The following is a 27010-nucleotide window of genomic DNA, read 5'->3' on the forward strand; positions in this document are numbered from 1 at the left end:
TGATTTTGAAAACTTTGAATAATAAAACTAATTGAGATCTATTAAACAAAATCTATATTACATATTTTTTTAGATCCATATTAAAAGATATAATCGATTTCAATACATATAATCAACTTTACAGTTTTTAAGGTTAATTTTAGAAGTTTAAAGAAAAAAAATTGAATTCTTAAATAGCATGATTTCTCGTAGAGGACACTTAAATTGGGAGGAATGGGGTTTGAGGGACAACAGGCTACTGTGCCGACCAAACAAACATCGTCCCAAGCTTGAAAACTTGATCTGAAACGTTCACTTGAAAGATCTCATTGTGTACTACAGCCTTACCAAAAATCAAGTCAATCGAAAATCGATAACCTAGTGAACGAATCACTTGTTTACAGTGTTATTATCAATGTCCAAAATATTAAGCCAAAAAATAAGTAAAAAGAGTGATTGGTTCACTAGTATCGATGCTCAATCGACTTGATTTTTTGCAGGGCCATAGTAAGCAATGATATCTTTCAAGTGAACGTTTCGGATAAAGTTTTTGGGCTAGGGAAGATATTGTTTTGGCCAGCACAAAACAACATAAATTGGGACTTGAAAATCAGACTCCAAACAACCCATAAATTTGCGGGTCGAAATCCAAAAGTCAGGGCCCTTGTCCAACCCAAACAACTCCAGCCCATTTTCACAATAGGCCGCGAAAAGGAAACCCGATTCCTATGAGTACTATACACTCAAAACCCTAACCCTAGAAATCTCTATCTGCTCCAGTCACTCTGTTGCACGAAGCCACCAGTCGAAGAAAAAGGCAACAATCGGAGCTCAGAGAACCAAGACCACGCCATGGGTGAGCTCAAAACCCTCCTCCGTGTCTAGGGTTTCGAATCGATTTTTCGTAAATATGGATACGATTATCTGTGACTGTGTGGTATTTGGATCTGGATTTGTTAATTTGGTTTTCTTTTTTGTTTTGCAGGAAAGGTTCACGGATCACTGGCTCGTGCCGGTAAGGTGAGAGGCCAAACCCCGAAGGTGGCCAAGCAGGACAAGAAGAAGAAGCCACGTGGCAGGGCTCACAAGCGGATGCAGTACAACCGCCGCTTCGTAACCGCCGGTAATTTCCCTGCCCTCTCTCTCTCTACATGTGTGTGTGTGTGTGTGGGTAGTTATCCCTGAGTATATGTGCACTATAGCTCCTTTGGATTGAGAAAGGGCGTGATAAGAAAGGGAAATGAGCCAATAAAAATAATAATAAATTGTACTTTCTCCCCATTTGTCACCAAAGTACTCAACCAAAAATGAGTGATTTGGCATGAAACTCTAATCCTTGCTTTTCTTTTCTTATAAAATCCCTCAATCCAAAGGGCTGGAAGTCTCATAATGTGCATGTATCAAGTAGAGCGGAAAAACGTCTTTTGAAACATCCAAACTACTAAAATTCGTAAGAGTGGGATTCAAGGCAGTGGCGCCGAGTAGGATTAGGTGACTTAGTGTGTTCATGTTAGTAGATTAATCTGTGGATCCATATTCGTATCGTGTAGTCTTACGTATAACTCCAAATGTACTCCTTTTAGTTAAGGTTCAGCGATTGCAATTATGGGACTCTGAATGTAGTTCCAAAGTTTTTGCGTGCTGAGAAACACAGGGTAAAGGAAGAAAATGACATTCGAATCAAGTATTCTTGGCCTTTTGCATTTTACTTGATTCTTCAACTTGGTTTGTGACAAAAGAATTAAACTGATTTCATCTGAGTGGAACTATCAACTATGTAATCTGAGATATGCGAATGGCTGAAAATTTGCATTTCCATTGGTTGAAACTAACCTCACCTGATGACTATTTGTGCAATTCTTGTTTGCAGTTGTGGGCTTTGGGAAGAAGAGGGGGCCTAACTCATCAGAGAAGTAAGCTCAAGAAGTGGGTAGTTGGTAGATGTCAAGATGAAGTCTGGTTGGGTGTTTGTTTTGAAATGTTAATTATCAGAGCTTGTCAGTATTGTTCTAAGTCCTCTGGGCTTGCTACAAATGAATTTCTGTTTTTGTTGAACTCTGTTGAACTTGTGATACTTTTTAGTTAAAAATTGAACTATTTTGTCTCTCTCTGTCATGATTGGAGTTTTCCATGGTCGGATCCTTGATTTTGCCTGGCTGGCTTGATAGAAACGGTTTAAGATTTGGTGAATATGGATTGATAGTTGATACCAAGAGGGATTACATATCCTTCAGTTTATCAAAGTACAGGGTTTTTATTTTTTCGTATTAGAGGCTTCATTTATACTTGAATGTGTATCTGGTATTTTGGGTAGGTTTTTTGAGTCATTGGTTCTATGTGCTTAGTGGAGGGTTTTGAAGGATTTGTGCACAGAATTTCACTATTACTTCCCCATTCATGAAAAGGATTCCAACTAGAATGGTGCAGTGAATTTTCTAGATTTCTTTGGAAAGACTTGAGAAAACAATTGGGTCATGTGACGTAGATTAGCGAGGATACTTGCAATTGCAATTTAAGGCTTAATTTGTGATCCCTTCGATGACATCTCTAATGGTTTGAGTTGTTTTTTTCCAAGGACCCTTTGAGAGAATCTCTAACGGTTTGTGATCCCTTCGAGAGCATCTCTAATGATATGAGCTATTTTTTGGCTTGATACTGCAGTATTTTGTCAAAATTTGGCAAAGTTGCTCCTGTGGTTCCAAAGCCACAATCTATACCTTAAATTAATCCATGTTGGTCGTTAGATCACTTGAATGCTTAGATAGGGATTTGGGCAAAGAAGGTAGCAACACGCAAATGCTGCTGCCCATAAATGGGTTTGCCATTTTTTGTGTGTCAAATTTGGCTTGATAAATGGGAAGGCGTTTTTTGTTTTGAGAAATGGCTTACCATTGGAGTTGTTCTGATATCTTTTTCCTGCTCTAGCTATATGTGCAAAAATAGTCCAATGTCATCCCTCTTTGATGTTCTCCCTACATGTTAGTTGTAAATCGAGTTCAAAACCTTTGTACCCAATTTTGCTTGTGCTGGTTTTTCGGCGTGTTTTTAGGTCACGTGATTCAATGATCGGAAATGAATCGGAACACGCGAACAGAGAAGGTATAGAGATGTTTGGGGTTGCTACAACTTACTCATACTGTCTTTAATTGGAAAAAAATATTTATGTTTTCAACCAATTTACTGAAGTTGGGACTTTAAAACCTTGCATCGTGATGGATGTCTTGAGCCGATTTGTGAACTGGAATTGCTGGAAGTAGATTGCTCAGGACAACATTACAAAGGCATAGCATACTGTATGAGCCCGCAATGTGTGAAAATATTATATCTTCAAAAAAAATAAAATTTGTGTGCAAATATTTCAAGTATATCTGTATATCTTACTTGGAACGCTCTCAGAAAGATTTGAAGTCTGGACCCAATAGTTTGGAGTACTTAAATCCTCTGTTGATCATCTTAAACTAAGCTATGATTGTGGCATCATTGACTGGGGTTACGAGGGCAGCAACTAGCAAGTGCTAATAAGTTTTGAATTGGAAATGCTAAAAGTAATTATCAAAAGTTAACAGAAGATGGAGTATTTACTGATGCCATTATTTATAATAAAAGAATGTTAAACTACATATTTAATCCTCTTAACAAAAATAATGACCTATGTTCTCTCTCTCTCTCTCTCTCATCATGACTACTGATGTTATTAAAAAGTTGGGAAGAGATGGAGATCGAGAGGGAAAATAAATGTTGCAAAAAAAAAAAAAAGAAAAAAAAGAAGAGGAGAGGGAGAGAGATTTGGTAAGAAAAACAATAATTAAGTTCTCCTTTTTTTGCTTCTTTTCTAATAATCACATGGCTACTATTTAAACAAAAAGTAATTCAATGACTACATCAAGAGCGTCATATGTTTAGACTTAGAGGTGTTGGAGACAACGTGAGGATATAGTAATGTCAGATATCTAAGCTCTAGAGAAAATGAAGATTACTGATATTATCAAAGGAAATTGATATTCGCACTCTATTTTTTGATACAAGCGCTCCACTTTGTTCATGAAGTTAACTTCACGTTGAAAGTGGAGCACTTGCATAAAAAAATAGATCGCGAATATCAAATCCCTTGTCAAAAAAGTTGGAGAGATAGAAATAGGGAGGGAAAACAAATGTTACATAAGAATGATTGAGAAAATTTTGATAAGAAAAACAATAATTTGTTATTTCTTTCCTAGTCATGTGACTACCATTTTAATGAAAGATATTCTGATGGTTATAAATGTTTTTTTCCCCTTCCTCAGAGAGATGTTTATAGTTGTTATATCGTCCATTTTTCGGGATGGTGTCTACAAACATTGTCCTTAATTGCAACGAACCTTACACTCTACGGATTAAGTAGACAAAATCGATAAATGAGGGACGAAGTAAACAGATTTCGAATAATCGTGGGGATAAAAGTGTTAAAACCTCGGATTTGCTCATACCCTGCGCACGTTTTAGGAATAGGGCTTACTATAAATAAGTAGCAAAATCGTCAGGGCCGTCTCTACCTGACACTCTTCTCCTCCACCGCTGCTGCGGCGTACAGCTCCAATGTCGGCTGCGACCTCCTTCTCTCCCGCCCTAGCTCCATCTCCGTCTCCTTCTTCGTCGAAAACCCTCAAACCAGCTTCCAAAGCCCTAGGAGGTCTCCGTCTAGGGTTTCTCTCATCCAAAACGGCCTTGAAGCCTCTCAAAGCTCGATCCTTTCCCGGTTCATCTCTTCGAGTTCAAGCGGTCTCTGTGCCCGCGATTAAACCACCGACAATGATCGATTTCGAGACCTCCGTGTTCAACAAGGAGAAAATCACTCTCGCGGGTCACGATGAGGTTTTATTTCATGCATCAAAATCATATACCTAATGCAATTGGATTGCATTAGGTAAATGTTTTTTCGATAATTTATACGTGTAGGTGTTTGGATTTGGATTTTATTGTTTCTGGTGTTTCTGCAGTATATTGTGAGAGGAGGGAGGGATTTGTTCCCCTTGCTACCGGATGCGTTCAAGGGTATTAAGCAAATTGGTGTTATCGGCTGGGGTTCACAGGTAATCGTTCACTCTTTATGATTCGCAGCCTCTTTGGGGTTTCGAGACACATTTTTCCTCATCTTAGCACTACCCGTTTTTCTACCGGGAACCACGTTGGGTCATAAAGTTTTTCTCTCTTATGGATGCCGAGTTTTAAATTTGATAGTCTCGTAGGGGTGGCATTTTATACATTTATGATGTGTTTTTCGTAGGTAATATGGAATTCATTTCAAAAGATAAGTAGTATCTACGATAGAATGAGGCAACCCCGAACGTAGCAAAAGTTACATGGATTAGCTCTGCTAGCCGTAACGATCTAGATTGAGAAAGGACAAATCATACTGAAAACTTCACAGATGGATTAGTTAAAGCTCAACCGTACAAGTACTTAATCCTCACAAAGATCAGTTATTTGTCTTTTACACAGCTAATTATTTTTTCTTGCCACTTTTTAGTAATTCCTTCGACGAAATGTGGGTTCCAAAATAACTTGTGTAGGTCGGGCTGGGACTCATGAATGGGGTTGCCGTGCCCTTGCCTTGTCGGCCTAAGCCTCGCTAGGAGAACTGATGCTTTGTAAAGCTCTACAAAGAGCTCTTCCCCAACTTCAGTTAAAAGTTAAAACTCAAATCTATTTTAGTCAGCCATTTTAGGCAACTAATCTTTTGCATGGCTCCGTTCTTACTCTAATATCCTATGATGCACGGACACGGACACGGACACGGACACGGACACGGACACGGACACGGACACGGACACGGACACGGACACGGACACGGACACGGACACCGAAACCGACACCGGGACACGGGAATTCTAAAAAAATGGGGACACGGACACGGCGGGGGACACGCCATGTGTATATTTATTTATTTATAGTTTGGCACCCAAAATTTTTAAAAAAAATTACAGTTTGACCCCCAATTTTTTCAAAAATTACAGTTTGGCTCCCAAATTTTTTTAAAAAATTACAGTTTGGCCCCTGCTGTGTCCCCATCGGTGTCCCCAGCCGTGTCCCCGCGGTGTCCCCATGAAAAATTCAAATTAAATTATGGGACACGCCACGTGGCGTGTCCCGTACGTGTCCGCGTGTCCGACACTGCGATACCTCGACCTCTAGAGGTGTCGATGCTTCATAGCTAATATCCATACCTTTTCTATTTTGGTTTCTGTGCTTGTATTCTTTATTGACCAATCAAGAAAGGGAAATTTATAGAAATGGTCCTTCTAGTTTCACGCGAGTCTTATTTTTGTCCTACAAGTATCAATTGCAACTCTTTTGACCTTCAAGTTTGGTTTTCGTACTAAATTGGTCCAATTGATAACGGCTGTCAGCCAAATTGGACGGAAAAAATTAGATTAAGGTCATACGTCATCAATTAGATCAACTTGGTACGAACTGCAACGTCCAAACTGCCATCAATCTGATTTTGTCCGTCCAATTTGGCTCACAGAAGTTATCAATTGGACCAATTTGGCTCACAGAAGTTATCAATTGGACCAATTTGGTATGAAAACCAAACTTGAAAGTCAAAATAGTTGCAATTGATACTTGAAGGACGAAAATGAGACTCCGATGAAACTTGGAGGACCATTTATATAAATTTCCCATCAAGAAAAGAGGAAAAATGGGAGAGAGAATGAGGGAGATTTACCCCATACCCCATGCACAAACTGGTCTTCTATCCGTTTAAAACCAAAAAAGAGATACCAGATCTTTCAGAAATCTATTTTTGCACTTTGACAAACTAATGCAAAATTTAGTTCTTGAAATCAAGAACCTATAACTCATTTTTATATGAACGGAGTTTGTAACTGTTTGCATGACTTGTCATGTACAAAGGCATAATTTTTGAATTTTATCTACGCTAAAAATGTTTTCCTGCAATTTGAGTCAACAAATAACGTATGGACTTACACATCTAAAGTCATTCTGTCATGGCTTTGTCATCAAAATAATACTTAAAAGGGAAATTTATAGAAATAGTCCTTCTAGTTTCACCCGAGTCTCATTTTCATCCTTCAAGTATCAATTACAACTCTTTTGACCTTCAAGTTTGGTTTTTGTACCAAATTGGTCCAATTGATATCTTTTGTTAGCCAAATTGGATGGAAAAAATCAGATTGATGGCAGTTTGGACGTTGCAGTTTGTACCAAGTTGGTCCAATTGATAACGTTTGCCCTCAATCTGATTTTTTTCATCCAGTTTGGTTGAATGATGTTATCAATTGGACCAACTTGGTACGAAAAACAAACTTGAAGGTCAAAAGAGTTGCAATTGATATTTGGAGGACGAAAATGAGACTCGGGTGAAATTAGGAGGACCATTTCTATAAATTTCCCTACTTAAAACTTAAAAGATGAACTTTTGTAATATGCATCACTATTAACAGAGTGAACATCATTGTATTTCGTCATAGGGCCCTGCTCAAGCACAAAATTTGAGGGATTCTTTGGGAGAAGCAAAATCAGACATTGTGGTCAAGGTACTTGTTTTTCCATATTTATTGTTTAATTTGTTGGAGAGTTTTTGGTCAAGTTTTAAAACATATTAAATATATCTTTTCTTTCTTTCTTTCTTTCTTTTGGTCTTGTGAATAACTGACCATGTGGTAGACAGTTTCACTCTTGGCATATATTTGTTTGCTATGTTTTCTTTGTTTATGCAGATTGGTCTTAGGAAGGGTTCTCGTTCCTCTGCCGAGGCACGGGCTGCTGGCTTTACTGAAGAGAATGGAACCCTCGGTGACATATGGGAGACAATATCCGGCAGTGATCTGGTGCTGCTCTTGATTTCTGATGCAGCACAGGTTGGTAAATATTTTCCTTAATCAAGATCTTTGCCAGAAGTCCCAGAACAGTTGATGTTGGTTATATGATTGTGCATTCGCCCGACTCCCAAGTATTGGTTTCAAGACGTTGTTTTAGCTTAGTTGAGTATTGTGATAGATTCCATGGAGCTGTTGGGTGTTTAGGAGGATAATCCATAAATTTGGAACGAACTTGCATATAAAATCAAATTCTCCTATGAAAACTTAACTGCAGCGAGTCTGTGGCTTCTATTGTTTGGTGTACAAGACATTGCTACAAAGCATTGTTTGTCCATTTCTGCTTTCTATTTCCTGAGAATAAAAGTATGTTGGGGGTGTGTTAAAGTGACCTCTTATATCAACAACCAATAAGAGGGCTTGGTTCGACTCTGCACCATTTAAGTGTATTATTTGTAGGCATGGTGGTGTGATGCAAACCACATCAAGTATAGATTTCATAAGAGAGAAATCCCTAAAAGGGAGACAAGGAGCAATAGCTTTCAATATTCTTTAATCAATACATCAAAAACTAACTAATGAGGGCACAAGACACATATTTATAGACTCAAGACTCCACTATCACTAAGGACACTAAAATGACATAAGTACCCTCAAACCTACTGTATCATGGTGGCTCAGCAGATTGTGCATTTTTCACATGGTAGGTGTGTTATCTTGTCTGTTCTATGTTCTATTTCAGTTCTCTTGTCCTTAATTTCAGCATGTCTTGCAGGCTGATAACTATGAGAAAGTATTCTCTCATATGAAACCAAACAGCATTCTGGGGCTTTCCCATGGGTTTCTTCTTGGGCATTTGCAGTCAATTGGACTTGATTTCCCCAAGAACATCAGTGTGATAGCTGTATGTCCCAAGGGAATGGGTCCGTCTGTTAGGAGACTGTATGTTCAAGGGAAGCAAATAAATGGTGCGGGAATCAATTCAAGTTTTGCAGTCCACCAGGTCTCTCTCTCTCTCTCTCTCTCTCAGTTCATGCATTTTCTTCTTCTCTCCTGTGTGTTCTTAAGATGCTATGTTTGTGTACAGGATGTTAATGGTAGAGCCACTGATGTTGCCCTTGGATGGTCAGTTGCCCTTGGTTCTCCGTTTACATTTGCCACTACACTTGAGCAGGAATACAAGAGTGACATATTTGGCGAGAGAGGTTAATAGCAGTTTCTTACTCTTTATTATTTGCTTGCAATAGCAATATTACATTTTTTGGTTTTGGTTAATTAGTATTGTTAGGAGTTATATTTTGCTATCAGTGACTTAGGGTATTTAAGTCTTTTTTACTTTCTCTCTTTATATTTATAGAAGTGTTTTGTGTGTTAGGGTTAATTAATGCCCCCAATAAACACTTTCTCTCTCTTTAACAATAGGTATTTTATTGGGTGCGGTACACGGAATCGTTGAGACCTTGTTTAGAAGGTATACTGAAGATGGAATGAGTGAAGATTTAGCTTACAAGAATACTGTTGAGTGCATAACAGGGGTTATTTCGAGAACCATTTCAACTCAGGTCAGTGATCAATCCTGTATTCCAATCCGATGCAGCATGGATCGGTGCTTGCTGTTTCCTTGTACTCAGTGGCTTGGTGCTTTATTGTGACAAATCTTTTCCTGTTTTGAAACTCTTATACAATGTCATAACAAGGATATTTACCTACTGTGTGTCACTTGTTTTCTCCCTCTAACAGGGCATGCTGGCCTTGTATAACTCGTTTTCTGAAGATGGCAAAAAGGAGTTTGAGACTGCATATAGTGCTTCTTTTTATCCCAGTATGGATATATTGTACGAGTGCTATGAGGATGTCGCCGCCGGAAGCGAGATCAGGAGTGTTGTCTTGGCTGGGCGTCGCTTTTATGTTTGTTCATTTACTAGTACCTTATGCGTCCATTATATGACATTGGTTTTTTAGTTATGCAGCTTATGCTATATTGTTTCATGTTGGCTTGCAAACCTGTCTTCTGTACGATGTTTCTAAGCATGTTTGTGAAAACATTTCTTGCTAGTGTTCTGAGTGTTTATGTGTGTGCATTACTTTTTTCTTGACCTCTGTTGGTTTCCTCTCCCCCAATCTTACAGGAGAAGGATGGTTTGCCAGCTTTCCCAATGGGTAAAATTGATCAGACACGGATGTGGAAAGTAGGTGAGCGTGTTCGAGCAGTACGTTCAGGAGGTGACTTGGGGCCATTGTATCCCTTTACAGCAGGTGTCTATGTGGCATTGATGATGGCCCAGGTAAGCTCTGTTCACACAAGCAAGTTGGTTAATGCCCATATGCCATGGAAGCATGATTTTGAGACCTAACTGCTACAAATAGTGATGTGATTTTTTGTGAATCTGTGATTCTTTCATCTCTAACAAAATTACTGCTGCCAGATTGTTCTGGATATGTTCTGCATAATTCTTATTTGTTACACCGGATGTGCTTTTTATATTGTTCTGTGTTAGACTGTTCGTTAGTCATTATCAAGGTGGGTTACACGCACCATCAGTATCAATTGTTCTATAAGTTAGTTGCTTTTGAGTGTTACTTATTCAAGATCATGTCTGAGCGTACCGAGTATTGAACATGGTTCATTGGATTGATATCTGTTAGAATGAATCAAGTTATGGTGCTTTTTTGTTGTCTTCTGGAACTTGAATATGATGATGTTTCTCTGTTAGACCGACAATAATGGTGCTCTTTATCTTCTCTGATATTGTTTTTTCCAAACCTTGGTAAATATTTGGAAACAAATATCCATCATCAATAGTCAGGACTGACATAATCTTATCATTTACGGGGACTGACAGATTGAGGTTCTAAGGAAGAAAGGACATTCCTACTCTGAGATCATCAATGAAAGCGTTATTGAAGCTGTGGACTCTTTGAATCCTTTCATGCATGCCCGTGGAGTGTCATTCATGGTTGATAACTGTTCCACCACAGCAAGGCTGGGGTCAAGGAAGTGGGCCCCACGTTTCGATTACATTCTCACCCAGCAGGCCTTGGTGGCAGTGGACAATGGTGCTCCAATCAACAGAGATCTCATCAGCAACTTCCTGTCTGATCCTGTGCATGGAGCAATGGAGGTCTGTGCTCGCCTGAGACCTACGGTCGACATCTCTGTACCCCCGGATGCTGACTTTGTTCGCCCAGAGTTGCGCAGCAACTAAGTGTTGAAGAAGAACACGTGTCTGAGCCAGCTAGTTTCGAGATGTTTTGAGGGAGAAGTCTCTGTAATAGGAGCATTTTAGGTTTGCCTAGTCTTGATCTCAATGTTATCTATGTCTCTCGAACCGCTTTGTTTTTGTGTTTTCTGCCTAAGGAGGTTGACATGATATGCACTTTATGTTTGTATTTTGGGTCGTAATCCTATAATAATGTGTTCGTGTCAGTTTCGGTATTTTGATAGTGTTTTTTTGGGGCAAACTTTAACACAGAAAATCTCTAAAATGACTGATGAATCAATTTGCATGCGTTTTCGTTTCATCAAGTTTTTGAAATTCCAACTATATGGAGCTTCTCCAAAATAGCTAAACCTAGATACGTATTCACAGGATGAGCAATCGGAGTTGGCCAATGTTTAAGGACACCTGCAATCAATTAGACGAACTGGAAGCCTATTGGAACAACGCGGAGAAATGGAGGCTCGAACAAGTCTTGGTTTGGCCTACACGAATAATGAATGTGACATATTAAGGGGAGTTTTATAATTTATCTCATATTTTTTTCACTTATCGTGTATTTTTTTAGAGAATCTTGAAGGGATCCATCGTCATTTTAAGAGATTTGGTCTCCAATGATCTGGCTCTGGTACATTTGCAAAATCAACTTGCTGCTTCAGATTTGGGTGGCAATCGGGAAGTCGTACAAGAGCTACTTAAATGAAAATCGAACAAAGGATTTGGATTTTGGAGTACTAAAGCCTCAAAGTCAGAACATCTTGGGCTAAAGTATAAATATGTTTGTATTTTGAAAATACTACAAATAAAAGTCAACAATCAACGAAAGATGTATTTATTGATTCCACTATTGTGAAAATTTGGGGATACAAATAATTAATTTTATTTCTAATGTACTATCGTTATTTAATATTCTCTTACATCCTTTGTTTTTGAACGAGTGCCTTCTCTTCCATTACAGACATTTTAATAAATTCTCTCTTAATTACAGACATTGTACCCAATTTTGCTTGTGCTGGTTTTTCAGCGTGTTTTTAGGTCACGTGATTCAATGATCGGAAATGAATCGGAACACGTGAACAGAGAAGGTATAGAGATGTTTGGGGTTGCTACAACTTAATCATATTGTCTTTAATTGGAAAAAAATATTTATGTTTTCAACCAATTTACTGAAGTTGGGACTTTAAAACCTAGCATCGCGATGGATGTCTTGAGCCGATTTGTGAACTGGAATTGCTGGAAGTAGATTGCTCAGGACAACATTATAAAGGCATAGCATACTGTATGAGCTCGCAAGTGTGAAAATATTATATCTTCAAAAAAAAAAAATTTGTGTGAAAATATTTCAAGTATATCTGTATATCTTACTTGGAACGCTCTCAGAAAGATTTGAAGTCTGGACCCAATAGTTTGGAGTACTTAAATCCTGTGTTGATCATCTTAAACTCAGCTATGATTGTGGCATCATTGACTGGGGTTATGAGGGCTGCAACTAGCAAGTGCTAATATAAGTTTTGAATTGGAAATGCTAAAAGTAATTATCTAAAGTTAACAGAAGATGGAGTATTTACTGATGCCATTATTTATAATAAAAAAATGTTAAACTACATATTTAATCCTCTTAACAAAAATAATGACCTATGTTCTCTCTCTCTCTCTCTCTCTCTCTCTCTCATCATGACTACTGATGTTATTAAAAGGTTGGGAAGAGATGGAGATCGACAAGGAAAATAAATGTTGCAAAAAAAAAAAAAGAAAAAAAAGAAGAGGAGAGGGAGAGAGATTTGGTAAGAAAAACAATAATTAAGTTCTCCTTTTTTTGCTTCTTTTCTAATAATCACATGGCTACTATTTAAACAAAAAGTAATTCAATGACTACATCAAGAGCGTCATATGTTTAGACTTAGAGGTGTTGGAGACAACGTGAGGGTATAGTAATGTCAGATATCTAAGCTCTAGAGAAAATGATGATTAGTGATATTATCAAAAAAAATTGATATTCGCGCTCTATTTTTTGATACAAGCGCTCCACTTTGTTCATGAAGTTAACTTCACGTTGAAAGTGGAGCACTTGCATAAAAAAATAGATCGCGAATATCAATTCTCTTATCAAAAAGTTGGAGAGATAGAGATAGAGAAGGAAAACAAATGTTACATAAGAATGATCGAGAAAATTTTGATAACAAAAACAATAATTAGTTATTTCTTTCCTAGTCACGTGACTACCATTTTAATGAAAGATATTCTGATGGTTATAAATGTTTTTTTCCCCTTCCTTAGAGAGATGTTTATAGTTGTTATATCGTCCATTTTTCGGGGTGGTGTCTACAAACATTGTCCTTAATTTCAACGAACCTTACACTCTACGGATTAAGTAGACAAAATCGATAAATAAGGGACGAAGTAAACAGATTTGGAATAATCGTGGGGATAAAAGTGTTAAAACCTCGGATTTGCTCATACCATGCGCACGTTTTAGGAATAGGGCTTACTATGAAAAGCAAAAATGCTACAAACACAACAACTCACACACAACAACTCACACAATTGCTGATGTTATGCTGACGTCAGCAAAAAACGACGTCGTTTTGATTATTTAAAAAAAAAAAAAAACCCCAGGTCGAGAACACAACCCTTCCCCTTCTTCCTTTCCCCTTCTCGTTCAAAATAAAGCTGCCATTGTAACCCAACCGAGGATGATCCCGAAGTGGAGTTTTCCAGCGAGCAATTGGAACAAGCCGAAGGCCATCAAGAACAGGTACGGGCCGGACAAGTCGGTGTCCTCGTGCAAATCAGGGTTTACTTTGAGGGGGTTTAGGATGGATATGGTCTTGGTCCAAATTTGGCGTGTGTTGATGCCGAGTTTTTTGAGTAAAGGCGGTTCGTCGTCGAACCCCAAGCCGCCGCCGATCCCGATGGAACCGGGGGCGGCGAACTGCGGGGCGGAGAAGGAGGAGGAGGCGGTGCTGGGTGGTGGCGACGGCCGCGGTGGAGGGGTTTCCGCCGGAGGGGAAGATTACGAGGGGACGTTGAATCCATTTGACATGGTTGAGAAATCTACTGATTTCGGTTGGGGAAGTGTGTGTGTGTGTGTGAGAGAGAGAGAGAGAGAGAGAATGAAGATCTGATGGTGGGAGCCCCTTGAACGAGAATGGGAAAAGGCAAAGGGGAAGGGGTTGTGTTCGCCACCTGGGGTTTTTTTTTTTTTTTCCAAATCAAAACGACGTCGTTTTTTGCTGACGGTTGTTTCAGTTGTTGTGTGTGAGTTGTTGTGTTTGTAGCATTTTTGAACTACAAATAAGTTGCAAAATCGTCAGGGCCGTCTCTACCTGACACTCTTCTCTTCCACAGCTGCTGCAGTGTACAGCTCCAATGTCGGCTGCGACCTCCTTCTCTCCCGCCCTAGCTCCATCTCCGTCTCCTTCTTCGTCGAAAACCCTCAAACCAGCTCCCAAAACCCTCGGAGGTCTCAGTCTAGGGTTTCTCTCATCCAAAACGGCCTTGAAGCCTCTCAAAGCTCGATCCTTTCCCGGTTCATCTCTTCGAGTTCAAGCGGTCTCTGTGCCCGCGATTAAACCACCGACAATGATCGATTTCGAGACCTCCGTGTTCAACAAGGAGAAAATCACTCTCGCCGGTCACGATGAGGTTTTATTTCATGCATCAAAATCATATACCTAATGCAATTGGATTGCATTAGGTAAATGTTTTTTCGATAATTTATACGTGTAGGTGTTTGGATTTGGATTTTATTGTTTCTGGTGTTTCTGCAGTATATTGTGAGAGGAGGGAGGGATTTGTTCCCCTTGCTACCGGATGCGTTCAAGGGTATTAAGCAAATTGGTGTTATCGGCTGGGGTTCACAGGTAATCGTTCACTCTTTATGATTCGCAGCCTCTTTGGGGTTTCGAGACACATTTTTCCTCATCTTAGCACTACCCGTTTTTCTACCGGGAACCACGTTGGGTCATTAAGTTTTTCTCTCTTATGGATGCCGAGTTTTAAATTTGATAGTCTCGTAGGGGTGGCATTTTATACATTTATGATGTGTTTTTCGTAGGTAATATGTAATTCATTTCAAAAGATAAGTAGTATCTACAATAGAATGAGGCAACCCCGAACGTAGCAAAAGTTACATGGATTAGCTCTGCTAGCCTTAACGATCTAGATTGAGAAAGGACAAAATCATACTGAAAACTTCACAGATGGATTAGTTAAAGCTCAACCGTACAAGTACTTAATCCTCACAAAGATCAGTTATTTGTCTTTTACACAGCTAATTATTTTTTCTTGCCACTTTTTAGTAATTCCTTCGACGAAATGTGGGTTCCAAAATAACTTGTGTAGGTCGGGCTGGGACTCATGAATGGGGTTGCCGTGCCCTTGCCTTGTCGGCCTAAGCCTCGCTAGGAGAACTGATGCTTTGTAAAGCTCTACAAAGAGCTCTTCCCCAACTTCAGTTAAAAGTTAAAACTCAAATCTATTTTAGTCAGCCATTTTAGGCAACTAATCTTTTGAATGGCTCCGTTCTTACTCTAATATCCTATGATGCACGGACACGGACACCGGGACACGGGAATTCTAAAAAAATGGGGACACGGACACGGCGGGGACACGCCATATGTATATTTATTTATTTATAGTTTGGCACCCAAAATTTTTTTAAAAAATTACAGTTTGACCCCCAAATTTTTCAAAAATTACAGTTTGGCCCCCAAATTTTTAAAAAAAATTGCAGTTTGGCTCCTGCCGTGTCCCCGCGGTGTCCTCGTGAAAAATTCAAATTAAATTATGGGACATGCCACGTGGCGTGTCCCGTACGTGTCCCCGTGTCCGACACTGCGATACCTCGACCTCTAGGGGTGTCGGTGCTTCATAGCTAATATCCATACCTTTTCTATTTTGGTTTCTGTGCTTGTATTCTTTATTGACCAATCAAGAAAGGGAAATTTATAGAAATGGTCCTTCTAGTTTCACGCGAGTCTTATTTTTGTCCTACAAGTATCAATTGCAACTCTTTTGACCTTCAAGTTTGGTTTTCGTACTAAATTGGTCCAATTGATAACGGCTGTCAGCCAAATTGGACGGAAAAAATTAGATTAAGGTCATACGTCATCAATTAGACCAACTTGGTACGAACTGCAACGTCCAAACTGCCATCAATTTGATTTTGTCCGTCCAATTTGGCTCACAGAAGTTATCAATTGGACCAATTTGGTATGAAAACCAAACTTGAAAGTCAAAATAGTTGCAATTGATACTTGAAGGACGAAAATGAGACTCGGATGAAACTAGGAGGACCATTTATATAAATTTCCCATCAAGAAAAGAGGAAAAATGGGAGAGAGAATGAGGGAGATTTACCCCATACCCCATGCACAAACTGGTCTTCTCTCCGTTTAAAACCAAAAAAGAGATACCAGATCTTTCAGAAATCTATTTTTGCACTTTGACAAACTAATGCAAAATTTAGTTCTTGAAATCAAGAACCTATAACTCATTTTTACATGAACGGAGTTTGTAACTGTTTGCATGACTTGTCATGTACAAAGGCATAATTTTTGAATTTTATCTACGCTAAAAATGTTTTCCTGCAATTTGAGTCAACAAATAACGTATGGACTTACACATCTAAAGTCATTCTGTCATGGCTTTGTCATCAAAATAATACTTAAAACTTAAAAGATAAACTTTGGTAATATGCATCACTATTAACAGAGTGGACATCATTGTATTTCGTCATAGGGCCCTGCTCAAGCACAAAATTTGAGGGATTCTTTGGGAGAAGCAAAATCAGACATTGTGGTCAAGGTACTTGTTTTTCCATATTTATTGTTTAATTTGTTGGAGAGTTTTTGGTCAAGTTTTAAAACATATTAAATATATCTTTTCTTTCTTTCTTTCTTTTTTTTGGTCTTGTGAATAACTGACCATGTGGCAGACAGTTTCTCTCTTGGCATATATTTGTTTGCTATGGTTTCTTTGTTTATGCAGATTGGTCTTAGGAAGGGTTCTCGTTCCTCTGCCGAGGCACGGGCTGCTGGCTTTACTGAAGAGAATGGAACCCTCGGTGACATATGGGAGACAATATCCGGCAGTGATCTGGTGCTGCTCTTGATTTCTGATGCAGCACAGGTTGGTAAATATTTTCCTTAATCAAGATCTTTGCCAGAAGTCCCAGAACAGTTGATGTTGGTTATATGATTGTGCATTCGCCCGACTCCCAAGTATTGGTTTCAAGACGTTTTAGCTTAGTTGAGTATTGTGATAGATTCCATGGAGCTGTTGGGTGTTTAGGAGGATAATCCATAAATTTGGAACGAACTTGCATATAAAATCAAATTCTCCTTTGAAAATTTAACTGCAGCGAGTCTGTGGCTTCTATTGTTTGGTCTACAAGACGTTGCGTTGTTTTAGCTTAGTTGAGTATTGTGATAGATTCCATGGAGCTGTTGGGTATTTAGGAGGATAATCCATAAATTTGGAACGAACTTGCATATAAAATCAAATTCTCCTATGAAAATTTAACTGCAGCGAGTCTGTGGCTTCTATTGTTTGGTCTACAAGACGTTGCTACAAAGCATTGTTTGTCCATTTCTGCTTTCTATTTTTTGAGAATAAAAGTATGTTGGGGTTGTGTTAAAGTGACCTCTTATATCAACAACCAATAAGAGGGCTTGGTTCGACTCTGCACCATTTCAGTGTATTATTTGTAGGCATGGTGGTGTGATGCAAACCACATCAAGGATAGATTTCGTAAGAGAGAAATCCCTAAAAGGGAGACAAGGAGCAATAGCTTTCAATATTCTTTAATCAATACATCAAAAACTAACTAATGAGGGCACAAGACACATATTTATAGACTCAAGACTCCACTATCACTAAGGACACTAAAATGACATAAGTACCCTCAAACCTACTGTATCATGGTGGCTCAGCTGATTGTGCATTTTTCACATGGTAGGTGTGTTATCTTGTCTGTTCTATGTTCTATTTCAGTTCTCTTGTCCTTAATTTCAGCATGTCTTGCAGGCTGATAACTATGAGAAAGTATTCTCCCATATGAAACCAAACAGCATTCTGGGGCTTTCCCATGGGTTTCTTCTTGGGCATTTGCAGTCAATTGGACTTGATTTCCCCAAGAACATCAGTGTGATAGCTGTATGTCCCAAGGGAATGGGTCCGTCTGTTAGGAGACTGTATGTTCAAGGGAAGCAAATAAATGGTGCGGGAATCAATTCAAGTTTTGCAGTCCACCAGGTCTCTCTCTCTCTCTCTCTCTCTCTCTCTCTCTCTATCTCTCTCTCTCAGTTCATGCATTTTCTTCTTCTCTCCTGTGTGTTCTTAAGATGCTATGTTTGTGTACAGGATGTTAATGGTAGAGCCACTGATGTTGCCCTTGGATGGTCAGTTGCCCTTGGTTCTCCGTTTACATTTGCCACTACACTTGAGCAGGAATACAAGAGTGACATATTTGGCGAGAGAGGTTAATAGCAGTTTCTTACTCTTTATTATTTGCTTGCAATAGCTATATTACATTTTTCGGTTTTGGTTAATTAGTATTGTTAGGAGTTATATTTTGCTATCAGTGACTTAGGGTATTTAAGTCTTTTTTACTTTCTCTCTTTATATTTATAGAAGTGTTTTGTGTGTTAGGGTTAATTAATGCCCCCAATAAACACTTTCTCTCTCTTTAACAATAGGTATTTTATCGGGTGCGGTACACGGAATCGTTGAGACCTTGTTTAGAAGGTATACTGAAGATGGAATGAGTGAAGATTTAGCTTACAAGAATACTGTTGAGTGCATAACAGGGGTTATTTCGAGAACCATTTCAACTCAGGTCAGTGATCAATCCTGTATTCCAACCCGATGCAGCATGGATCGGTGCTTGCTGTTTCCTTGTACTCAGTGGCTTGGTGCTTTATTGTGACAAATCTTTTCCTGTTTTGAAACTCTTATACAATGTCATAACAAGGATATTTACCTACTGTGTGTCACTTGTTTTCTCCCTCTAACAGGGCATGCTGGCCTTGTATAACTCGTTTTCTGAAGATGGCAAAAAGGAGTTTGAGACTGCATATAGTGCTTCTTTTTATCCCGGTATGGATATATTGTACGAGTGCTATGAGGATGTCGCCGCCGGAAGCGAGATCAGGAGTGTTGTCTTGGCTGGGCGTCGCTTTTATGTTTGTTCATTTACTAGTACCTTATGCGTCCATTATATGACATTGGTTTTTTAGTTATGCAGCTTATGCTATATTGTTTCATGTTGGCTTGCAAACCTGTCTTCTGTACGATGTTTCTAAGCATGTTTGTGAAAACATTTCTTGCTAGTGTTCTGAGTGTTTATTTGTGTGCATTACTTTTTCTTGACGTCTGTTGGTTTCCTCTCCCCCAATCTTACAGGAGAAGGATGGTTTGCCAGCTTTCCCAATGGGTAAAATTGATCAGACACGGATGTGGAAAGTAGGTGAGCGTGTTCGAGCAGTACGTTCAGGAGGTGACTTGGGGCCATTGTATCCCTTTACAGCAGGTGTCTATGTGGGCATTGATGATGGCCCAGGTAAGCTCTGTTCACACAAGCAAGTTGGTTAATGCCCATATGCCATGGAAGCATGATTTTGAGACCTAACTGCTACAAATAGTGATGTGATTTTTTGTGAATCTGTGATTCTTTCATCTCTAACAAAATTACTGCTGCCAGATTGTTCTGGATATGTTCTGCATAATTCTTATTTGTTACACCGGATGTGCTTTTTATATTGTTCTGTGTTAGACTGTTCGTTAGTCATTATCAAGGTGGGTTACACGCACCATCAGTATCAATTGTTCTATAAGTTAGTTGCTTTTGAGTGTTACTTATTCAAGATCATGACTGAGCGTACCGAGTATTGAACATGGTTCATTGGATTGATATCTGTTAGAATGAATCAAGTTATGGTGCTTTTTTGTTGTCTTCTGGAACTTGAATATGATGATGTTTCTCTGTTAGACCGACAATAATGGTGCTCTTTATCTTCTCTGATATTGTTTTTTCCAAACCTTGGTAAATATTTGGAAACAAATATCCATCATCAATAGTCAGGACTGACATAATCTTATCATTTACGGGGACTGACAGATCGAGGTTCTAAGGAAGAAAGGACATTCCTACTCTGAGATCATCAATGAAAGCGTTATTGAAGCTGTGGACTCTTTGAATCCTTTCATGCATGCCCGTGGAGTGTCATTCATGGTTGATAACTGTTCCACCACAGCAAGGCTGGGGTCAAGGAAGTGGGCCCCGCGTTTCGATTACATTCTCACCCAGCAGGCCTTGGTGGCAGTGGACAATGGTGCTCCAATCAACAGAGATCTCATCAGCAACTTCCTGTCTGATCCTGTGCATGGAGCAATGGAGGTCTGTGCTCGCCTGAGACCTACGGTCGACATCTCTGTACCCCCGGATGCTGACTTTGTTCGCCCAGAGTTGCGCAGCAACTAAGTGTTGAAGAAGAACATGTGTCTGAGCCAGCTAGTTTGGAGATGTTTTGAGGGAGAAGTCTCTGTAATAGGAGCATTTTAGGTTTGCCTAGTCTTGATCTCAATGTTATCTATGTCTCTCGAACCGCTTTGTTTTTGTGTTTTCTGCCTAAGGAGGTTGACATGATATGCACTTTATGTTTGTATTTTGGGTCGTAATCCTATAATAATGTGTTCGTGTCAATTTCGGTATTTTGATAGTGTTTTTTTGGGGCAAACTTTAACACAGAAAATCTCTAAAAATGACTGATGAATCAATTTGCATGCGTTTTCGTTTCGTCAAGTTTTTGAAATTCCAACTATATGGAGCTTCTCCAAAATAGCTAAACCTAGATACGTATTCACAGGATGAGCAATCGGAGTTGGCCAATGTTTAAGGACACCTGCAATCAATTAGACGAACTGGAAGCCTATTGGAACAACGCGGAGAAATGGAGGCTCGAACAAGTCTTGGTTTGGTCTACACGAATAATGAATGTGACATATTAAGGGGAGTTTTATAATTTATCTCATATTTTTTTCGCTTCTCGTGTATTTTTTTAGAGAATCTTGAAGGGATCCATCGTCATTTTAAGAGATTTGGTCTCCAATGATCTGGCTCTGGTACATTTGCAAAATCAACTTGCTGCTGCAGATTTGGGTGGCAATCGGGAAGTCGTACAAGAGCTACTTAAATGAAAATCGAACAAAGGATTTGGATTTTGGAGTACTAAAGCCTCAAAGTCAGAACATCTTGGGCTAAAGTATAAATATGTTTGTATTTGAAAATACTACAAATAAAAGTCAACAATCAACGAAAGATGTATTTATTGATTCCACTATTGTGAAAATTTGGGTATACAAATAATTAATTTTATTTCTAATGTACTATCGTTATTTAATATTCTCTTACATCCTTTGTTTTTGAACGAGAGCCTTCTCTTCCATTACAGACATTTTAACAAATTCTCTCTTAATTACAGACATTCTACCAAATTTTCAATTAAGAGGAAAAAAAAAACTTTGTGATCAGTCAATTCTATCGATTCATTACAAATTTTTGACCTTCCTACGGTGGAGAAAAATTTTGAGAAAAAATCATCCGCTCCTCTTAGAGCACCGTTATGTGATGTCCCAGGCTCCTCCACTATAACACCCAATAACGTGGAGTGTCGTGGCTGGGGTACTACGACTATGTGGCAATGCCCCAGGGGCACCGAGTAATCTCACAAATTTTAGGGAATATCGAGCAAAAGAACAAAAGTAGAGGGTAAAAGTGTACTTTAGCCCGAATCCTTCTTTACAATTACAATTACACTTCCACCCTCCCTCTCTCTAACCAAACCAACACGCATACTGATCATCGTCTTTCTTCCTAATTCTCAACCTCTTTTCAATTTTTGCGTCATTCGTCGATCGATCCATCGGTGTCATCTAAAACCCTCAAATCGGATTCCCAGGTAAAAGTTGGATTTTTTTTAATTAGATCTTACCTTCAGCGCTGTTTGAGCGATCAAAATTAGGGTTCATACGAGGTTGGTATTGATTGGTTCTGAATATCTCTAGATTTTGATTTTCAATCGAATCAACACCATGTTTCCTCGAATTTTCGGCAAACCGAAGCAGGAGGGTAATGCTGTTACCACTTTAGACAAGTTGAACGAGGTACAATTATTTGTGTTTCTGGTACTTCACTTTACATATGAGATTGGTTTTTGATAATCTGATCCATTTATGCGATTAGTGTCCTGTAATTAGTTATAATTTGTTGTTATTGTATGGGTTTATTGTTTGATTTTTTGGTGTTTCCCTAAAATGGTGATTTGTTTTTGCTAATTTGATTTACTATGACTTAGTTGGTTCTAATGAGCTGTTCAATGATTGATTTTTGGGTTTGTCTTCCATTAGGTTTTTTATTTTGATAGAGGACTTTGAAAGTATTGGCTTGATCTAGAACTGTTTACCCAGTTTTTTTTTTTTTAAATTGAGTCATCATATTGACAAGTTATCTTAATATTGTCGAAAATTTAGCCAGTTTTTAAGTTCAATGGTTACAGTTATGACGCATTGGTAATGTCTTGCGCAAATTGCATGATGTAGTGAAGAAAAAGGATTCTCTCTCTTGCATTACTGTTGTGGTGAATTACTTGAGTTTATTGTCAGAGGACTGTCAATTTATAATCTCCGCAGTGATATCGTCAATTTATAATCTCGGCAGTGATATCTACTTGAAGAACTGTAGTGGTCTAAACCTTTGAGGCAGATTATTTTTTAGGGAATACTTAATTGTAGTAAAGTTTCATTCTGTAAATTTATAATAGGAGAGTTGCAGAAAATTGTTTCAAAAGCAATGAAGCTTTTCTCTTTAGTAACCCCAATCCGACCTGAATAGCTAAATAAACCGGGAACTGATAAATGATATCTGCATCATAACATTTTGGTGTCACCCTTTTATTCAACTTTGTGATTTCAGTCACTTTGTACAACTGGTTTCCTCCCACCAAAATACTCCTGCTCAGTTGCATGCTACTGTGACTTTTATTGCCATTGCTTCTATGTCAGTTCTCATTTTGCTTAAGGCCTCTATGTTTCTCTTGTGTAGACACTTGAAATGCTTGAGAAGAAGGAGAAAGTACTCCTGAAGAAGGCTGCTGCAGAAGTTGAAAAGGCAAAGGAATTCACCAAAGCAAAAAACAAGAGGGGTATAGCATCCAATTGTCTGCAATAATACTACAGCGATCCTTTTCATGGCGTATGATTTTTGTGGTTTTCATTCTTTCCAAGTTGGTTTTGCATCTTTCTACTTTCTTCATGTCAACTTGAATTTGCATATAGGCTTTATTGCACACTTTCGCATTTTGTTGGCATAATAAATTGCTGCTGCGATTCTAAACCCTTTACATATGGTAATTCCAATGTACTTTAAAAGGTAAAATGGATGAACAGTGCTTTGTCTTGTTCCCTTTTCTTACATATAAAACAGGGAGTCTTGGCCTTGTTTTTCTTTCATCACTGCTTCTGCTGGCATAGTTTAGATTTGGCGAGCTGGAATTGATTTGACATTGATAATTGATTTGCCAGTAGCCACAAGTCTATCCTCCATATATTTAACATGCGGAGCAGTTTAGTTGGCAACTGCTACCTTGTTGTATTGAAGTGGCATGTTCTACGATTTTGTTGGAGCCTGAATCCTCATTGTTATGTCACAGCGGCTATTCAATGTTTGAAAAGGAAGAGGCTCTATGAGCAACAAATTGAGCAGCTTGGAAACTTCCAATTACGCATCCACGACCAGGTTAGCTTTGAAGAACATCCAAGGATTGCCAAATTTCCATTCACTGGGTGCTTCCTAATACGCATGATATGTTGCAGATGATAATGTTGGAAGGTGCAAAAGCTACTACAGAGACGGTGGATGCATTGAGAAGTGGGGCAGCTGCAATGAAGTCTATGCAGAAAGCAACGTAAGTAGCTTCTTTTCTTCTTTTATTTATGTTTATTGAATGTTCTGGATTTCACCTCTGGGGAGTAATTGCATTTTGCTCTATTTTTGCTGTATTTGTCCTTCAGGCTAGGAAGTTCCTTTATATAACAGTTAATTTAGCAGCTCAAACTCTAACTGTACTTTTTATCTATTTTATCACCTAAATGTAGGGAAAACATACATGTTTAGAACTTAGTTTAAACTGGCATAAATTTTCCCTTCTGATTGAGTAAACTGACTTAATTTTTTAACTTGTCGTATACAGCAACATAGATGACGTGGACAAGACGATGGATGAAATAAACGAGCAGACTGAGAACATGAAACAGATACAGGAAGCATTGGCTACTCCCATTGGTGCAGCAGCTGATTTTGATGAGGTTTCCGCTTTGTTTCTTTAAAGCTCTAATTAGATTAATATAAAACAAAGTCTATTCTGAGCCTCTATTTTCCTACTTAACGAAGGGGTTAGGCTTTGTTTGGATGCCCATAATCTTGAGTAACAAGTGATATTTGATTACTAGGAATTCAATTCTGTTGATCTTATACCTGTGGTAATCCCATCGGAAATCTTATCCTGGAAACATTTTTTTTGAAAATTTATTAGCCAACATTTCTATCTTTTAGTGATGAGTCTGCAATCTAAGATTACCATGGGGTAGGAGAGGTAGAAATTCCTACTTGGTCTGCGATGTGATTCCGGGCTGGTTATGTCATGAGGAATTACATTCTCATTTCCAGTCTGTTTGTAACGTAGGAATAAGGAGAATACAGCATCACTTTCTGATCCCCCCCCTCGAATTCCATTTATCCAAACTGAGCTGTAATGTTGTTATGTAAGTCTAAACATCTTTTTCATTCCAGGACGAATTGGAAGCAGAACTTGAAGAACTGGAGGGTGCCGAGTTGGAGGAAGAGCTTTTGCAACCTGCAACGACGGCCCCTGCGGCGCCGGTGCACACTCCAGCTGGCAGGCAACCGGCTCGAGCTGCTCCTCAGAAGCGCACTGCTGAGGAAGAGGAACTCGCTGCACTACAGGCAGAAATGGCACTTTGAGTGTGCTTTTGTATCTCTTTCTTTCATTTGTAATTTGATCAATCACGGTCTCTGTGTGGCATTCAAGCTTTATAGATGTGGAATTGTAGTGCTAGTGCAGCAGATATCTATCAGTGACTGATTTGTGATATGTAACTTGTCTCTGGAATCTGTCCAGTTAGAACTGTAGACTCCGATATACTTGTGTGTATATTTTGAAGCCATTTGCTTAATTATGGAGTATCTTCTGCTGATAGCACACTTGTATTGTATATGGTTTTTGGCTGCCAAATAATATTTTCAAATCTTTGGCATGTCCATAAATATAAGAGGATGGATGACTTTCCAGTTTCCACCCCCCAGTTATTTATGTTTTCTCAACATCTTTGAGGTTGTACTGGTGATTTCAAGAGCGGACGATCATGTTGCCTTGTTGGTATGGGCGCGGCGCGGCATGGCTAAGGTATTGAATGTGAATTTTCCTTATCATTAAATTGTATGAAAAGGCAGGCCTCGACTTCATGATTTAACTAACCCAAGGGGTTTGGTCGAAAGGGAGTATGTCAATAAGTAAGGAGCTTATTCCTTATTTTTAAACCTACATGTTCGACTCTCATTGCAAGCGAAGAACTCTCGGTAAGTATTCGATGCGGCACGGACGCTGGTTACCAAAAAAAATTATACGTAACAAACTAAAACTTAAAAGGTTACTGGGAGCAAGGAAAGCAGCCAGTGAGGATTATTTCCACAAATTTCAATTCCCCCGCGAATTTTTGATCCTAAGTTTCTTCAAGATCAAATCAATTTCACCCCCCAGTGCCAAATGACAATATTTGATGAAAATATTCTCATTCCAAATCCCAACGTTACACATCGGTAAAGCAGGCAGAGAGCATTGTAATTTGTAAATTGCGTTGAAGTCAATTGACATGTAATTTCTTTGTTCAGTTGACAAGACAAATGTAACAACCCGTTCCACATTGAAAGTTTACGTGGATGATCTTGAGCATATATAACAGACCATGTGGGCCACTAGAAATATAGAATAGAAAGATCAAAAAATTTCACTCAATATGTAACACGTTTTAAACATGAGCAGAGAGTGGTGTCTAATCTGCTGGTTCTTATTCAATCACTTGGCCTACCTCAATTGTTCAAAATAATGGCATTATGCATCATCCTTTCCACTAAGGTCTTGCTCTATATCCTCTAAACTAAGAGCATCTACATTGTAATAAGCAAATTGGTATGGATAAGCAAACTTAACAACAATGCTAAAAAAACACCTTACATTGTAATAAGTAAAGTTACAAATCTTTTAGCAAATAACCAAATTCCACCCATTCCATAACCAAACTTAACAACTTTTACCAATAACCAAAACTCAATAATCAAACCCAATAACCAAATTCAAAACTAAAAAACTAAAAAACACTCCACATTAGAATCGTCTCATCGAGAAGAATAATTTGGTGTGGTCGGGTGCGTGATTAGAACTCGTTTGTAATTGGACATAGGTGAATTGCTTATTGTGGGTTTTTTTTTATAGAGATGCAAAAATAACCAATGTGGAGGTAAAATTTGTTAAGTTTGATTATGAACTAAATGGATAATCAAATACTGACGTGACACATTTTAGTTATTAATTTTGATTATTCCCATTGCGGATGCTCTAAGGCCATCCACAGTGGCATAATCAAAAGCAAATTATTTGTAAAGTTAACAATGTTGGGGTAAAAGATGGCTCACAATGGTATAATCAAACTTAACAACATTCTTAGAAATAATCAAATTTTGGGCTTTGGATAACCAAAACTAGCAACCTTTTTCAATAATCAAAATTTGTGGATATCACACCACATAAGTTAACTAGTTCTAAAATTTATGTACACGCGTGTTTCAAATGGTATTTTCTTCTTCTTTTTTTCGCATGCTCTATATCTCATTTTCTTCGGCCACAAACTCTTTCTTTT

The 27010-nt window shown here is 38.6% G+C and overlaps 3 protein-coding genes and 1 pseudogene across 4 annotated transcripts; all 4 read left to right on the top strand.

The window, feature by feature from the left end:
• The first annotated feature begins 642 nt into the window (after positions 1 to 642).
• Positions 643 to 2083, top strand: LOC131320099 (small ribosomal subunit protein eS30z/eS30y/eS30x). The gene is made up of 3 exons (XM_058350686.1): positions 643 to 835; positions 965 to 1102; positions 1850 to 2083. Exons 1-3 carry the CDS (start codon positions 832 to 834, stop codon positions 1894 to 1896), a joined length of 189 nt encoding a protein of 62 aa, XP_058206669.1. The 5' UTR covers positions 643 to 831; the 3' UTR covers positions 1897 to 2083.
• Positions 2084 to 4446: 2363 nt separating this feature from the next.
• Positions 4447 to 11235, top strand: LOC131320100 (ketol-acid reductoisomerase, chloroplastic-like). The gene is made up of 10 exons (XM_058350687.1): positions 4447 to 4830; positions 4956 to 5048; positions 7452 to 7517; positions 7701 to 7841; positions 8575 to 8802; positions 8887 to 9004; positions 9222 to 9361; positions 9540 to 9707; positions 9929 to 10084; positions 10643 to 11235. Exons 1-10 carry the CDS (start codon positions 4555 to 4557, stop codon positions 11003 to 11005), a joined length of 1749 nt encoding a protein of 582 aa, XP_058206670.1. The 5' UTR covers positions 4447 to 4554; the 3' UTR covers positions 11006 to 11235.
• Positions 11236 to 14302: 3067 nt separating this feature from the next.
• LOC131320101 (ketol-acid reductoisomerase, chloroplastic-like) lies at positions 14303 to 20723 on the top strand (annotated as a pseudogene).
• Positions 20724 to 21700: 977 nt separating this feature from the next.
• On the top strand, positions 21701 to 25293 carry LOC131320102 (vacuolar protein sorting-associated protein 32 homolog 2). 2 transcript variants are annotated; one of them, XM_058350688.1, is made up of 7 exons: positions 21701 to 21978; positions 22085 to 22183; positions 23121 to 23220; positions 23728 to 23813; positions 23891 to 23982; positions 24268 to 24382; positions 24867 to 25293. In XM_058350688.1, exons 2-7 carry the CDS (start codon positions 22112 to 22114, stop codon positions 25056 to 25058), a joined length of 657 nt encoding a protein of 218 aa, XP_058206671.1. In that variant the 5' UTR covers positions 21701 to 21978; positions 22085 to 22111; the 3' UTR covers positions 25059 to 25293. The 2 variants fall into 2 exon arrangements, with proteins under 2 accessions (XP_058206671.1, XP_058206672.1); XM_058350689.1 differs by having other exon boundaries at positions 21855 to 22183.
• Positions 25294 to 27010: the final 1717 nt, after the last annotated feature.

The sequence above is a fragment of the Rhododendron vialii genome, chromosome 3a, assembly GCF_030253575.1.
Source record: "Rhododendron vialii isolate Sample 1 chromosome 3a, ASM3025357v1".
Classification (NCBI taxonomy): Eukaryota; Viridiplantae; Streptophyta; class Magnoliopsida; order Ericales; family Ericaceae; genus Rhododendron; species Rhododendron vialii.